This window comes from Periplaneta americana, chromosome 12, assembly GCF_040183065.1.
Source record: "Periplaneta americana isolate PAMFEO1 chromosome 12, P.americana_PAMFEO1_priV1, whole genome shotgun sequence".
NCBI lineage: Eukaryota > Metazoa > Arthropoda > Insecta > Blattodea > Blattidae > Periplaneta > Periplaneta americana.
The window spans coordinates 18,942,812-18,960,208 of NC_091128.1; the positions used below are offsets into that span (position 1 = coordinate 18,942,812).

At 38.7% G+C, this 17,397-nt stretch overlaps 1 protein-coding gene across 6 annotated transcripts in view; it reads left to right on the forward strand.

The window, feature by feature from the left end:
- Nucleotides 1-6,871: 6,871 nt before the first annotated feature.
- The window catches only part of MED25 (Mediator complex subunit 25), a 247,691-nt gene continuing 237,165 nt past the window's right edge, over nt 6,872-17,397 (forward strand). For 3 of the 6 annotated variants that reach the window (XM_069840861.1, XM_069840863.1, XM_069840864.1), the window contains exons 1-4: nt 6,873-6,986; nt 7,152-7,293; nt 12,758-12,803; nt 15,707-15,831. In XM_069840861.1, the coding sequence (XP_069696962.1) occupies nt 7,172-7,293; nt 12,758-12,803; nt 15,707-15,831 (293 nt within the window). In that variant the 5' untranslated portion in view covers nt 6,873-6,986; nt 7,152-7,171. Of the gene's footprint in view, nt 6,987-7,151; nt 7,294-12,757; nt 12,804-15,706; nt 15,832-17,397 lie in introns of those variants that run through there. The other 3 variants (XM_069840860.1, XM_069840862.1, XM_069840865.1) reach the window with 2 other exon arrangements.

The following is a 17,397-nucleotide window of genomic DNA, read 5'->3' on the forward strand; positions in this document are numbered from 1 at the left end:
ATGTTCTCTCAGTCCACTCTATATCTTCTCACTCCACTTTATGTCCTCTCAGTCCACACTGTATCTTCTCAGTCCACTTTATGTCCTCTCAGTACTCCCTGTGTCATCTCAGTCCACTTTCTGTCCTCTCAGTCCACTCTATCTCCTCTCAATCCACTATATGTCCTCTAGATACACACCGTATCTCCTCAGTCCACCTGCTGTCCTCTCAGTCCACTCTACATTCTCTCAGCCCAATCTATGTTCTCTGAGTCCACTCTATATCTTCTCAGTCCACTCTATGTCCTCTCAGTCAACTCTATATCTTCAGAGTCCATGTCCTCTCAGTACTCTGTGTGTACTATCAGTCCACTTTTTGTCCTCTCAGTCCACACTATGTTCTCTCAGTCCACTCTATGTCCTCTCAGTACACTCTGTGTCCTTTCAGTCCACTTTCTGTCCTCTCAGTCCACTCTATCTCCTCTCAGTCCATCCTACATCCTCTCACTATACTCTGTGTTTTCTCAGTCCACTTTCTGTCCTCTCAGTCCACTCATTGTCCTCTCAGTACACTCTGTATCCTCTCAGTCCACCTTCTGTCCTCTCAGTCCACTCTATGTTCTTTCAGTCCACTTTACGTCCGCTCAGTCCACTCTATACCTTCTCAGTCCACTCTAAGTCCTCTCAGTACACTCTGTGTCCTCTCAATCCACTTCCTGTCCTCTGAGTCCACTATATGTCCTCTCAGTCCATTTTCTTTTCTCTCAGTCAACTTTATGTTCTCTCAGTCCACTCTATATCTCCTCAGTCCACATTATGTCCTCTCAGTCCACTCTATATCTTTTCAGTCCACTCTATGTCCTTTCAGTACACTCTGTGTCCTCTCAATCCACTTTTTGTCCTCTCAGTCCACTGTATGTCCTCTCAGTCCACTTCCTACTCTCTCAGTCCACTCTATCTCCTCTCAGTCCACTGTATCTCCTCTCAGTACACTCTGAGTCCTCTCAGTCCACTCTCTGTCCTCTCAGTCCACTCTATGTCCTCCTAATGCTCTCTGTGTCTTCTCAGTCCACTTTCTGTCCTCTCAGTCCAGTCTATGTACTCTCAGTCCACTCTATGTCCTCTCAGTCCCCTTTCTGTCCTCTCAGTCCACTGTATCTCCTCTCAGTCCATTCTACGTCCTCTCAGTACACTCTGTGTTCTCTCAGCCCACTTTCTGCTCTCTCAGTCCACTTTATCTCCTCTCAGTCCACTCAATCTCCTCTTAGTCCACTCTATGTCCTCTCAGTACACTTTGTAGACTCTCAGTCCACCTTCTGTACTCTCAGTGCACTCTACATTCTCTCAGTCCACTCTATGTTTTCTCAGTCCACTCTATATCTTCTCAGTCCACATTATGTCCTCTCAGTCCACTATATCTTCTCAGTCCACTCTATGTCCTCTCGGTCCACTTTCTGTCCTCTCAGTCCACTTTATATTCTCTCAGTCCACTCTATGTCCTCTCAGTACACTCTGTGTCCTCTCACTCCACTTTCTATCCTCTCAGACCACTCAATCTCCTCTCAGTCCATTCTACGTCCTCTCAGTACACTCTGTGTCCCCTCAGTCCACGATCTGTGCTCTCAGTCCACTCCATCCCCTCTCAGTTCACTCAATGTCCTCTCAGTACATTGTGTATACTCTCAGTCCACCTCCTCTCTTCTCAGTCCACTCTATGTCCTCTCTGTCCACTCTACATCCTCTCAGTCCTCACTATGTTCTCTCAGTCCACTCACTATCTTCTCAGTCCACTTTATGACCTATCAGTCCACTCTATATATTTTCAGTCCACTCTATGTCCTCTCAAAGCTCTCTGTGTCCTCTCAGTCCACTTTCTGTCCTCTGAGTCCACTGTATGTCCTCTCAGTCCAATTTCTATTCTCTCAGTCAACTCTATGTTTTCTCAGTCCACTCTATATCTTCTCAGTCCACTTTATGTCCTCTCAGTCCACACTATATCTTCTCAGTCCACTCTATGTCCTCTCAGTACACTCTGTGTCCTCTCAGTCCACTTTTTGTCCTCTCAGTCCACTGTATGTCCTCTCAGTCCACTCTGTGACCTCTCAGTCCACTCTATGTCCTCTCAGTACACCCTGTGTCCCCTCTGTCCACTTTCTGTCCTCTCAGTCCACTCTATCTCCTCTCAGTCCACTCAATGTCCTCTCAGTACATTCTGTATCCACTCAGTCCACCTTCTCTTCTCTCAGTCCACATTCTGTCCTTTCAGTCCACTCTATCTCCTCTCAGTCCACTCTATGTCCTCTCAGGACACTGTTTGTCCTCTCAGTACACTGTCCTCTCAGTCCACTTTCTGTACTCTCAGTCCACTCTATGTTCTCTCAGTCCACTCTATGTCCTCTCAGTACACTCTGTGTCCCCTCAGTCCACTTTCTGTCCTCTCAGTCCACTCTATCTCCTCTCAGTACACTCTGTAGCCTCTCAGTCCACCTTCTTTCTTCTCAATCCACTCTACATCCTCTCAGTCCACTCTCTTCTCTCAGTCCACTCTATATTTTCTCAGTTCACTTTATGTCCTCTCAGCCCACTATATATCTTCTCACTCCACTCTATGTCCTATGAGTACTCTCTGTGTTCTCTCAGTCCACTTACTGTCCTCTCAGTCCACTCTATGTTGTCTCAGTCCACCCTATGTCCTCTCAGTACACTCTGTGTCCTCTCAGCCAAATTTCTGTACTCTCAGTCCACTCTATCTCCTCTCAGTCCACGCAATGTCCTCTCAGTACAATCTGAATCCTCTCAGTCCACGTTCTGTCCTCTCAGTCCACTCTATGTCCTTTCAGTCCACTATATGTCCGCTCAGTCCACTCTATATCTTCTCAGTCCACTATAAGTCCTCTCAGTACTCTCTGTGTCCTCTCAGTCCACTTCCTGTCCTCTGAGTCCACTATATGTCCTCTCAGTCCAATTTCTATTCTCTCAGTCAACTCTATGTTCTCTCAGTCCACTCTATATGTTCTCAGTCCACTTTATGTCTTCTCAGTCCACTCTATATCTTCTCAGTCCACTCTATATCCTCTCAGTCCACTCTGTGACCTCTCAGTCCACTCTATCTCCTCTCAATCCACTCTATGTTCTCTCAGTACATTCTGTATCCTCTCAGTCCACCTTCTATTCTCTCAGTCCACCTTCTGTCCTTTCAGTCCACTCTAGCTCCTCTCAGTCCACTCTATGTCCTCTCAGGACACTGTTTTTCCTCTCAGTACACTGTTTGTCCTCTCAGTCCACTTTCTGTCCTCTCAGTCCACTCTATGTTCTCTCAGTCCACACTATGTCCTCTCAGTACACTCTGTGTCCTCTCAGTCTACTTTCTGTCCTCTCAGTCCACTCTATGTCCTCTCAGTTCATTCTACGTCGTCTCAGTACACTCTGTGTCCCCTCAGTCCACTTTCTGTCCTCTCAGTCCACTCTATGTCCTCTCAGTACACTCTGTAGCCTCTCAGTCCACCTTCTTTCTTCTCAATCCACTCTACATCCTCTCAGTCCACTCTCTTCTCTCAATCCAGTCTATATTTTCTCAGTTCACTTTATGTCCTCTCAGTCCACTTTCTGTCCTCTCAGTCCACTCTATCTCTTCTCAGTCCACTCAATGTCCTCTCAGTACACTCTGTATCCTCTCAGTCCACCTTCTGTCCTCTCAGTCCACTCTACGTCCTTTCAGTCCAATTTATGTCCGCTCAGTCCACTCTATGTCCTCTCAGTACTCTCTGTCTCCTCTCTGTCCACTTTCAGGCCTCTGAGTCCACTGTATGTCTTCTCAGTCCAATTTCTATTCTCTCAGCCAACTATGTTCTCTCAGTCCACTCTATATCTTCTCAGTACACTTTATGTTCTCTCAGTCCGCTCTATATTTTCTCAGTCCACTCTATTTCCTTTCAGTACACTATGTGTCCTCTCAGTCCACTTTTTGTCCTCTCAGTCCACTGTATATCCTTTCAGTCCACTTTCTACTCTCTCAGTCCACTCTGTGACCTCTCAGTCCACTCTATGTCCTCTCAGTACACTCTGTGTCCTCTCAGTCCACTTTCTGTCCTCTCAGTCCACTCTATCTCCTCTCAGTCCGCTCTGTCTCATCACAGTACATTCTGTGTCCTCTCAGTCCACTTTTTGTCCTATCAATCCACTGTATATCCTCTAAGTCCACTTTCTATTCTCTCAGTCCACTCTATGTCCTCTCAGTCCACTCAATTTCCTCTCAGTACACTTTGTGTCCTCTCAGTCCACTTTCTGTCCTCTCAGTCCACTCTATCTCCTCTCAGTCCACTGTATCTCCTCTCAGTACACTCTGAGTCCTCTCAGTCCACTTTCTGTCCCCTCAGTCCAATCTATGTCCTCTCAGTACTCTCTGTGTCCTCTCAGTCCCCTTTCTGTCCTCTCAGTCCACCCTATTTTCTGTCAGTCCACTCTATGTCCTCTCAGTACACTCTGTGTTCTCTCAGTCCACTTTCTGTCCTCTCAGTCCACTCTATCTCCTCTCAGTCCATTCTACGTCCTCTCAGTACACTCTGTGTCCTCTCAGTCCACTTTCTGTCCTCTCAGTCCACTGTGTCTCCTCTCAGTCCACTCTATCTCCTCTCAGTCCACTCTATGTCCTCTCAGTACACTCTGTAGCCTCTCAGTCCACCTTCTGTCCTCTCAGTCCACTGTACATCCTCTCAGTCCACTCTATGTTCTCTCAATACACTCTATATCTTCTCAGTCCACTTTATGTCCTCTCAGTCCACTCTATATCTTCTCATTCCACTCTATGTCCTCTCAGTACTCTCTGTGTCCTCTCAGTCCACTTTGTGTCCTCTCAGTCCACTTTGTATCCTCTCAGTCCACTTTACGTTCTCTCTGTCCACTCTATGTGCTCTCAGTACACTCTGTGTCCTCTCAGTCCACTTTATGTCCTCTCAGTCCACTCTATCTCCTCTCAATCCATTCTACGTCCTCTCAGTACACTCTGTGTCCCCTCAGTCCACTTTCTGTCCTCTCAGTCCACTCTATCTCCTCTCAGTCCACTCAAGGTCCTCACAGTAGATTCTGTATCCTCTCAGTCCACCCTCTCTCCTCTCAGTCCACTTTTTGTTCTCTCAGCCCACTCTACATCCTCACTCCACTCTGTTGTCTCAGTCCACTCTATATCTTCTCAGTCCACTTAGTGTCCTCTCAGTCCACTCTATGTTCTCTCAGTCCACTCTATATCTTCTCAGTCCACTCTATGTCCTCTCAGTCCACTCCATATCTTCTCAGTCCACTTTATGTCCTCTCAGTCCACTCTACATCTTCTCAGTCTACTCTTTGTCCTCTCAGTACTCTCTGTGTCTGCTCAGTCCACTTTCTGTCCTCTCAGTCCACTCTATGTTCTCTCAGTCCACTCTATGTCCTCTCGGTACACTCTGTGTCCTCTCAGTCTACTTTCTGTCCTCTCAGTCCACTCTATCTCCTCTCTGTCCATTCTACGACCTCTCAGTACACTCTTTCTCCTCTGAGTTCACCTTCTGTCCACTCAGTCCACTCTATCTCCTCTCAGTCCATTCTACGTGCTCTCATTGCACTCTGTGGCCTCTCAGTGCACTTTCTGTCCTCTCAGTCCACTCTATGTCCTCTCAGTCCACTCTACATCCTCTCAGTCCACTCTATGTTCTCTCAGTCCACTCTATATCTTCTCAGTCCACTTTATGTCCTCTCAGTCCACTCTATATCTTCTCAGTCCACTCTATGTCCTCTCAGTCCACTCTATGTACTCTCAGTCCACTCTATGTCCTTTCACTCCACTCTATGTCCTCTCAGTCCAGTCTCTATCTTCTCAGGCCACTCTATGTGCTCTCAGTCCACTCTACATCTTTTCAGTCCACTCTATGTACTCTCAATCCACTCTATTTCCTCTCAGTCCATTCTATTTATTCTCAGTCCACTCTATGTCCTCTCAGTCCACTCTATGTTCTTTCAGTCCACTCTATATCTTCGCAGTCCACTCTATGCCCTCTCAATCCACTCTATGTCCACTCAGTCCACTCTATGTCCTCTCAGTCCACTGTATCGCCTCTCAGTCTACTCTATATCTTCTCAGTCCACTCTATTTACTCTCAGTCCAGTCTATGGCCTCTCAGTCCACTCTATGTCCACTCTGTCCACTATATGTCCTCTCAGTCCACTCTATCTTTCTCTCAGTCTACTCTATATCTTCTCAGTCCACTCTATGTCCTCTCAGTCCACTCTATGTACTCTCAGTCCACTCTATGTCCTCTCAGTCCACTCCCTCTCCTCTCAGTCTACTCTATATCTTCTCAGTCCACTCTATGTCCTCTCAGTCCACTCTATGTACTGTCAGTCCACTCTATTTCCACTCAGTCCACTCTATGTCCTCTCAGTCCACTCTATCTCCTCTCAGTCTACTCTAAATCTTCTCAGTCCACTCTATGTCCTCTCAGTACACTCTATATACTCTCAGTCCACTCGATATGTTCTCAGTCCAATGTATGTCCTTTCAGTCCACTCTATCTCCTCTCAGTCTACTCTATATCTTCTCAGTGCACTCTATGTTCTCTCAGTCCAGTCTCCGTCTTGTCAGTCCTTTCCCTGTTCTGTCATTGGATGTATAAGTTCCTAATTTTTCGACAATTTGCAATTCTCTCATACATTTCCCAAAGAATTGCTTCTATACTGGAATCGATCCCGGGTAATAATGTGTTGGATCAACACTTGCTGTACCGCACGGGTTTACTGTGCTGGAGGCATCGTATCAATGCGACTCTGGTGTTGTGTCGATAAACTACGTCCACGATTTCATAGTTACAACTTATTGGCTTTTCAAATACATGATTGCAGGCTTTCTCTCATCGCTAAATAGTGTAGTGTTGGCTGCAATGCATACGTGCATAATTTTGAATGACGTAGTAGCCTTGCGCTCGTGCGCCATGATATTTGGCAATCTATCATTGGATTTAACCTGAAAAGGCCAGCCAGTAAGTCCGTAATTTACTTTCATCTCAAAAATAGACACCCAGAAATCATTTGAAAACCAAATGGAATTAAAAACTTCTTTTGTATGCTATGAAAATTGAGTAGTGAGGGAAATATAAAATCTGTAAGCGAATCTGGGATTAATATAGTTTTTTGTTCTGAAACAGATTTGGAGTGATTTAAAACCATGGTGGTAGGACCAGGTGACCATGGACTCCAAGCAGATATCATATTTGTCATTGAAGGAACAGCAATTAATGGAGCTTATCTAAATGATCTCAAATCAAATTATGTTATACCAACATTAGAGTAAGTATATCTTATGAAACAGCATGGCTTGTCTATTTTAAATACCATATCATTGCACGCTTTTAGAATTACTATGTAGACATCCTTGTGGTTGCGTTACATCTTCTGTTTTGAAAACGTTGGAAGAAATATTATGAAAATGGATGTGATGCAGCCTACTGAGACTGTAATATTTGAAATAGTAGTGTTGTGGGATTTAATCGATTAATCCAGTGGTTGTCAGCACTTGCTGAAATGTGCAATGGGTACGCGGTGCCGTCCCGAGCGCACCGTCGTGCAACAAGGAGAGATAGAGAGCATACCCACTAGCAGCTACGAGAGAACTATAGTGCACTGCGTTTTGCGCGGGTAAGAGAGGCCAGCCCCAGCGTGCTCTATGCTGACGACCCCTGGATTAATCGGTCAATTTCTGTTGCAAGATTAATCAATCAAAAATATTTAATTGAATAATAGAGTCGATTAAAATTAATCGGTTGTAGTTGATATTATTATTTTGTTAATACAAACTCATACTAAAAATTCCGACAATATTTTCTCTCGGAAATTGCTTACTTAAAAGCACAATAGTACTGTTATTTTCTAACTGTAAACCATGTAGCGTAGGAAAAATCTTTGCACAAACACTTCAGAAAGAGCTGGAGATATGAGGACAGTGACCTACTCTACCTCTATTGAAAGTTGAAACACAACGTGAAACCGTTATTAAGTTTTATGGTTTTCCAAGAAACTTCCACCTTGTTGTCAGCTCATCTTCCTAGCATATGAAATACCATAGTTTCCCCTAACTATGGTCCACATTTTTCACATTTTTCTTTGTATATTCAGTACTATTCATCCAGATTAAGTGAAATTTTGGCTTCGGACTCTTGTAATTGTATATTAAATAAATATTGACATACGTGTTTGAAATTATTTAATTACAAGTGTTAAAAAATAATAAGCATTGGTACATAGTTGTATTCTGAGTTGCCCAACTATGGTCCACTCATATATTCATGCTTGAAAGCATGAATGGACTATAGCTGGAGCTGTAATTATTCGTAAATCAATACATTGAGTTTCTAATTTAAGGGTAGGAACATAATCTAGCACAGGAATATTAAAAATAAATGAAAAGTACACGGATTTTTTTTATTAGTACACATTACATAAACACACAATACACAAGTGAAATCTGAAAGTCATTTTCCTGCAATAATGAACAACTACACTCACCGGCAAAAAAACCGGGCCACCTAAAGTTTCTCAATTTTTTATGAGGTGAGAATCAGAAAACCCATTATGAAATGAAGAAAACATTGCTTTTCAAAAAAAAAAAATTCTCAATTATTATTTGGGCTATTATTTTAAACGCCAAACAATGGATATAGGCCTAATTAAAAGGTGTAAAAACTTACAACTGTAGGTATCAATTTTCTTCCAAATGTTCAACTGATTTTGTGGCCAACCAGATGTTGCTAATAGCGGGTATTGCCTTCCCGTGACTGTATGAATGTTGCCATTCTCCGATTCAACCCTTCGATCAGATTCTGGATGTTAGTCTGGTCGATTCTATTCCATTCTTTACTTAGAACATTTCGGAGCTGCTGTAAGTTGCTGTGAGGAGTTACACGACTTCTAACTCGCTCCCCTAGCATTTCCCACACGTGTTCAATAGGGTTTATATCAGGACTTCTTGCAGGCCATGTCATCCTATTCAATCCAACGTCGTGAAGGAACTCATCCACGATTCTTGTAGCATGAGGGCGAGCATTGTCATGCATTAACAGGAAGTTTTCACCAATAACTGGGGCATATGGTACCACATGTTAAATTAGACCTTCTTCGATGTATCTTGGAGCAGTAAAAGCACCTCCATTAATGAAAACAAGTTCTGTGTGAGCTTCATACGAAATGCCACCCCATATCATTACTGATCCACCTTGGAAACTGACACATGAACTGAAGATACATGAAGAAAAACGTTCTCCTTCTCTTCTCCACACTCTTTCACGTCCATCTGTAAACGAAACAACATCTGTGAAGAACACTTGTCGTTACTCCCCCAGGTTCCAATTAGCATGATTGTGAGCAAAACATAATCGTTCACATGATGTTGCTGGAGCAATTCTGGGCCTTCAGCTGGTCTTCTGGAATTCAGCCCACATTCATCCAGACGTCCTCTTACAGTTGTCTCACTCACGTTAACTTGTCTTATTTTCTGGAAGGCTCTTCTGGTCTCAATAGCTGTGGAATGTGATTTCTTAATGTGTTTAGGACAATAAAATGGTCGTCACGAGCCGAAGTTACTCGTTTTTCTCCCTGAACCGGGTGTCCTGGAATAACATCCTCTCTCTCTAGCGCGATGGTACACTCGTACGGTCAATTGAGGAATCCCAAGAACTGCAGCCACATAATGCTGACTATTCCCACCTTCTATCAATGCAACCACTTTTGCTGAATGAGTAGGTCTTAGTGTGACATTTGTATACAATGAAGTACTCCAATACTGCCTCAAAAGAGCGTACCAGTCTGTAGACTTCTTCAGCTTAGCTTGAAATGAGTCCGAGAAGTTTAGACACAATATTACAAGAAGAACGAATCTTCTCTTCAGATCATTATTGGCTATTACGTATCAGTATTACATTGTTACGTATCACAAAATAAATGAATAACTAAATGAATCTCAGCACGCCTACAATTATTTTAAAAATTCTACAATTTTCAAAAATGTTAAAGAAAATGTAGTTGGCCCGATTTTTTTTTTGCCGGTGAGTGTATATTAAAGAACAAAAGTACGGTATCAAAATAAACTAACACATTCTTAGCAAAATATTATGCAAATAAATTCACTGATAATGTTTATTTATCATACTGAGAACTACACTTAGTAGGCTTATTTCGATCCTTTGAATCTCCATTTCTCTTGTAATTCTGAAATTGAAAATAGTTCTCTCTTTTTCGAGACGCATTTGGGGTCTTCAATTTGTTTTATTATGTTTTTCTTTCTATAGAATAAAATATCATCCATTTCTCACCACCTCAGTAATTGCCGCTTCTTACTATACATGAAACATTTCCATTGTTCTTCACTTCCAAAACTTTCCCTGGCCATAATTCCTCCTACTAAGTAACTACCATATAACTATGTGCCTTTAGCATTAATTTAACAGATTTCGTCTTCTTTTCCACATCTGACTCACTGTTTGTAAATATGGAGAGAACACCGGAAACATCATAATCTGTATCCAATTCAATTTCATCGCTCTCATAGTCACTTACAGGGATGGTTGTTTTCCTTCTACCCTGAAGTTTTCGTTTTACTGGACCATCATTCGTGCTAGTACCATTGACGCTGGAACAGCCTGTTTCTTTATTTACTGGACTGTAATGTTGAATGTTGTTTTAGAATATAATGGGATAGCATATTTGCAGAAATAAATAATCATATTGATCACATTTTATTAAAACAAATATTTCAAAATGAAATACAACTATGGTCCACGAAAAATTGTGGTACATAGTTGAGGACTGACTTCTAGCCTTGAGGTTAAACATTTTTCACGCAGAGTCCTTAACCTCTGCCAGTGTAATTATTACGTGAAAGTAAACACTATATAGCCAGGTTTAATTGTACAAAAAATCATATATCTATAATGTACCAGTTCTACAGGGGAGAACTAAATAAAACAAACACAAACTGAATGATTTCATGTCTTCACACATTCAATAGAATGATGCACAATGACCTTGTTAAGATCCATATCATTGCCACGTGTAATGGTAGATGAAAGCATCTATGGGGAACATAATTCCATCACAGTGGCACCTAAAATGGCAAACACCGAACTCTTGGGGGACTAAGTAGTACATAATGCATTTTGGACCATAGTTGGGTGTTTGGACCATAGTTATGGGAAATTATGGTACATATTTTTCTGGGATTCGTCTCACTGTCCCTTATAAAATAGCCATGTCTACACTGTGTGCAAGTGAGAGCGTAACTACCTTCTTCTCTTTCTAAAATTTGATAATTCGATTACAATAGGGGCCAGTCTTCTGTTTTGACCGCTGTAGTTTTGCAGTTGCAGTTTCTGTACTGAGTTTGTATGTGAAGGTTGTGTGTTTAGTTTGATAAAGAAAAAAAAAAACAGTTTTCTATGGTTCGTGAAAAGTGTAAACTCCATTATGTCATATGAGAATTTGAGAGGTAAACTCAGTGAAACATTTGGATTTAAATTGAACGATCGTGGAGAAGTGCTTGACAGAAAAAAAGTTTTTTCGTGTTTAGTGATGCAGGAAACATTGTTACTAAATGTAGAGCTGTACTTAATTCGGAGCATGTGAATGCACTCACATGTTTAAAATCATGGATGAAGGAGTATTAACTAGATGAGTCTTCATACTTTGTTATTTATGCTTGCCTCAAAAATTCCCGGAGGAATTGACACAATAAATTATAAGCTTCATAATAAATATGTTAGTAAGTAATTAAAATAGTTGTTTTATAATATAACAATACAATATATACAGACACAGTATATAACATTTAATACTTATGCTTATTACCAAACACTAGTTAAATTTAACAATAATAATTGTGTATTACAATATATTACAACATTTTTTCAACTCGATCAAAACTCGATTAATCGATTAAATTCAAATAGTTAATCGATTAAATATTTTGATCGATCAACAGCACTAGTTATAACATATAACTTACTGAATATAAATGTGCTGAAGATTTTTAAGTATTATATTCACATTTCTTAAAGCATCATTGCTGCTGTTGTTGTTATTATTATTATTATTATTATTATTATTATTATTATTATTATTATTATTATTATTATTATTATTATTATTAGTATTATTTACACAGTTTAATATTAAAGTCGAACTTCGTGGCATATACGGACTGTAAACAATAGTTTATACTGATAAAATAACTGAATAAAAAATGTTTTAATCTGTCAAGGTTTTCCCAGAAAAAATGTGTTTTGTGCTTAACTTTTTTGAAAATGAAGAGAGACATAATTATTTACTTTTGCCCGATACATACACTGAAGCAGTCATTAGTCACTCTGTTGTGTATTGGTATGCTTTCAGAGCAAGGTCATTGGAAATGTCATTCACGTTCAGTTGAAATGTAAGCAAATATTAGACTACTATGAATCTTGAAAATACAGTATTTTACAAATTAAAAATACAATAAGAAATAATTACAAATTAAAAATACAATAAGAAATAATTAAATAATTAAATTTCAGTAGACTAGACTATATTTCATGTACACACTATTCTAAGTTGTTATATGATTCTCGCTTAAGAACATAACACTTATTCATGATGTGGAGAAATTAATGCATCATTTTAATTATCTTGTGTTGCACATGATGAGCAGAACACACAATGAGAAATATAAATGTAATTATTCAGCCTGTGAGTCTAGATTCGGATATAATTTTTGTATTATTTGCAGGTACTTCAGCCAGGGAACTCTTGAAGACAGAGATTATGTGGCAGAGGTAATTATACTAAATATATGATATCGTGACTATAATTAGAAAGTTCAAAGTTGTTACAGTCCTATAGCCTAATATTATGGTAGTGAGCTAAGTAGAAACTGTTTTGTTTTTGTTTAGTTATTGAAAATACTATAGGCCTACTGGCATTAAGTGCTTTACTATTGGACAGTCTCATCTACTAACATTTTTATTGTTAGTCACATAAATGTTTCCATTATTATCATATCATCTTTGTAGTTAACATTCATATCAATAACTTTTATTTAATTTTTAAGTTAGAAACAATAATATAATATATTTTTTAAACACATTAATATTACCTTTACGAGAAACTGAAATAGATGAACCACAAGCAACGTTTTACTTTATTTATATAAATGTATTGGTTTATTTTATATGATGAAATGTTGTAATGTTCTCCTTTTATTAATTTTCTTATACAGTGGATTCCGCATAATAGAACCATATTGGGACCATGGGTTTTGGTCCAATAAAGTGACTGGTCCTCTTAACCAAAATTAGATACATATATTGATGTTTATTGTATTTGTCCCTCTAAGCTTGATCCTACTAATCACAGATCTATTATGTGGAATCCACTGTAATGTGAAATATGCTCGTGCTGACTTTATGAAAAATGTTAAACTTCCATTATGTGTTTTTTCAGAATTTAAAATAAGTAATCTCTTCATGTTATCAAATTATACTTACACTTATGGAATTTATGCCTGACGAATGTTTTATATAGGGACAGGCTAAGATAGTTTAATTTATTTTAATTTAGGATGCATTATTTAAATACTGAACTGTATTTATTTCCTTTACTTGTGACGTTTTGAGTGACGTAGTTACATTTACTTTCTGATCTCAGAGATTGTTTGTGGGTCCTGTACTATAACTATACTAGAATTAACGAATGTTTGTACTTCTGACAGTTGTATGTGGAGTCGCAGGGGGGAATCCGCTGTTGCTGCATTGCAGTAAGAGACTGACGAGACACCTGATTTCAAATTCAAAACTACATCTTATCTCACGTTTCATTAAATTAGGCTCTAATTCTAATTTCTAATGCTGGTACCTTGAACCGAAGATTGTTATTATAGCTGTCTGACTCAAAGACATTTGTTACAAAATTAAATGTAGTAAAAGTTCATGGACCTACACGTAACTAATTTTGATCGATCAATACTATCACACTACTAATACTATTACTGCCACTACCATACCACTACTTATAATAATAATAATAATAATAATAATAATAATAATAATAATAATAATAATAATAATAATAATACTTTCTGAGGACTGGGAAAATTTTGTTACATAAACGAATTATGTGCTGTTATTCTTTAAAATAAGTATTTTTGTTCCTTTTTAAAGTACATTTATTCACAAAGGGCTAAATAATTATATACCAAAATAAATGAATTCATAAACGAGTAATATGGATTTAAATTTGTATTTGCAGGAACGAAACCATACTTCAAATTTTGATTGTTTGCGAGTAAGACAGAGCCTTAACAATGCATAAAGTTAAAATGTGCGACATATTTATAATTTGAATAACATTGTTGCAAAACCGGTACACGAACATTGATAATTTACAACACATTTCGATACCAGAAATATAAAAATGAAAAAGTTATGTGGAAGACCTCGTGTACTAATTAATTATGTATTATGTAGTATGTATGAATATACATGGCGGCGAATGGCATCCTTTTTAAATGAATCAAGGTCCGTGACTAGCTTTGACTTGGGTTTGACTTTTCCGGGAGTTTCCGGCAGCGCATCTGAAGGCCCAGCTGATGTGCCATCTTCCTTTTTTTTTTTCTTCAACTTCCTTTTCTTTTTCGCACTTTTCCTTGCCAATATTGATGATAGTATTTCTGGAAATGTTTAGAGCAGCAGCACTCCAACACTGTATTAACTTCAATTAGCGGATCCTCATTCTGTCTTTCTAATTCAAAATAACCCCTAAGAGAGCATACAATTTCACGGGTTTGGCCATGAATCGGTGTTCCTTTGCCAAAACTTGCAGTTTTCTTTTTGGAGAGTCGTGGCCGCCCTCATTTACCTTTAAGGCTAGACTGTGCCATTTTAAATTTAAACTTAAAAATAAACTGTAAAAAACTAAATAAACACTAATAGGCCTAACAAACAAAACACACACGCATGCACGTGCACACATTCACACTTATAGTAACTCCATACAAGAATTACTCTGAAACAATGAGATAAGATAAAAAGGCAGAATATTAAACAATGAAACTAAGAACAGCTAACAGTGAAATGCCATCACAGAAAACTAACCGACTCATGAATCATGTGTGTATATTTTGTTGAACTTGCAACTTTTCGCATGCTTGTTGAAGGTTGGAGGCAGCAGGGTGAGAGGGCATTGCTATGGCAATGTCCCCCACCTCACTCATAATGTTAACCTTCAGAAGTACAAACATTCGTTAATTCTAGTATAGATAACTGCAAATCTAATGTTTTGAAATGATCAGGAAATAGTTTTTGTGCATTCAACCTTTGGCTCCATGTGTAGTAGTGCTGTATAGCAGATTTATTAAAATAAATTTGGTTTAAGAGCTCATAATAGATATATAAGCTTACACTTAAATAATCTACTGATGTAGATAAATTACACCAGGAAAAATCGAGTTACCTAGTTACAGTACCGGACCTGCGATATGCATTTTGGATTGGTATGGCTTTCAATTTGCAGTGTTGTCTTTTCATACAGGATCGAAGACATGACATTAACTTAGGTTTCGTTGTCTACCAGATAGCAGTCTGTCTTATCAATCAAATCAGTGACTACTCTGAATCTTAAACATTTCGTGTCCAATATTCATATTCATACCACAATATGATTCCAACAATTTTTTTTAAAGAGCACAAGCACACAGTATGGTCTGGTTATCTACCAGGCAGCAGACTGTCTACCTAACCCCAGCAGTGACTGCTATGGACCATATTCCAGCCCTCAAAAGCTACTCAACATCCTTGACAAACTGGAGTAAGTAAAGAATCAAAGTATTTGTTTCTCATGAAAGGTAACAAGATTGGCTCAGTTTTTGGTTTTTGTTAAGACTGCTATGATGTAAAATACGTATGAACAATGTTTCATACTACAATAAATAGGAAAATATAAGGTGCCTTCAGTAAATTCCTTAAAACGAAATGTGGAGGACAGGTTTTTAATAAAGAATATCTCTTTTGATGATGACATGAGAAAATGCGAATTGTTAGTTCTTGTTAAACAAAATCGGCCTAAGGTAGAGTTTACAATAGTTGAAATGCTATCCAGTATCATCGTGACTTAAACAAATTGAATACATTTAAAATATTGGAAAAAAAAAAGAAAAGATAGCAAAAAAAAAAAAAAAAAAAAAAAAAAATGGGTAAATATCAATAACAAATTTAAAGCAAATGGTACCTTAAGTTTCATGTGCCAGTAAACTGAAAAAAATCAATTGATAATGACTATAGAGCTGAGTTTCTATAATAAAATATCAAATATTTACGATAATGTCACAGTAACATAATACAGTAGAACCAAAGGCGTTGTATATAGTATACTACACTCACATGGAGCGCTAGTGTTCTGTCCAAAATTGAACTGGTCTGTGCATTTTTACGCTGCCATGTTACTAGTAGAAACAATGATAAACACTTTAGTGTCAGGCTTGTGCTTTGTTTTGTCTTGGCTTTTTGTGAATACTGTGAAAGTGATGTAAATTGATGTGATAATAGAATGTATTTTTATGTTTTATAAATATTATTATAGTTGATATGTTGTTGTTTTCTAATGCCAGGCGTTTGACAATAAAGTCATTTGACCTCTTGCACTCCAATATTTTTCAAAGATATTATCATGACCAGCCACTGAAACACAGATTTTGAGGTGTTCCGAATCCATTTCTTGGTTTGAGTTGCACAATGGGCAGTTAGGGGACTGATATATTCCAATTCTATGCAGGTGTTTGGCCAAACAATCATGGCCTGTTGCCAATCTAAATGCAGCTACAGACGATTTTCGTGGTAAATCGGGAATTAACTGTGGATTTTGATGCAGAGAGTTCCATTTTTTCCCATGGGATTGTGTTATCAAATTTTGTTTGTTGAAGTCTAAGTATGTAGATTTAATAAATCTTTTCACAGAGTAATATGTAGATTAGTAACAGGTCTGTAAGTAGCAATGCTGCCCTTCTTTGCTAAAGCATCCGCATTCTCGTTTCCCAGGATTCCACAGTGGGATGGTATCTATTGGAATACAATTCTTTTATTGAGTGATATTAATTGAGAGAGCATTTTAGTTATTTCTGCTGTTTGAGATGAAGGTGTGTGTTTAGAGACTATTGATAGAATAGCTGCTGTGGAGTCTGACAATATAACTGTATTTTTAAATTTACTGATGTGGCATAGAAGATTCCTGAGACTTTCACTTATTGCAATGATTTCTCCATCAAAACTTGTTGTTCCATACCCAAGAGATCTATAAAGTGAGAAGAGACAGCACGTAACACCTGCACCGGCACCTTGTTCTCTGGAGATCAAGGATCCGTCAGTGTATAAATGAAGC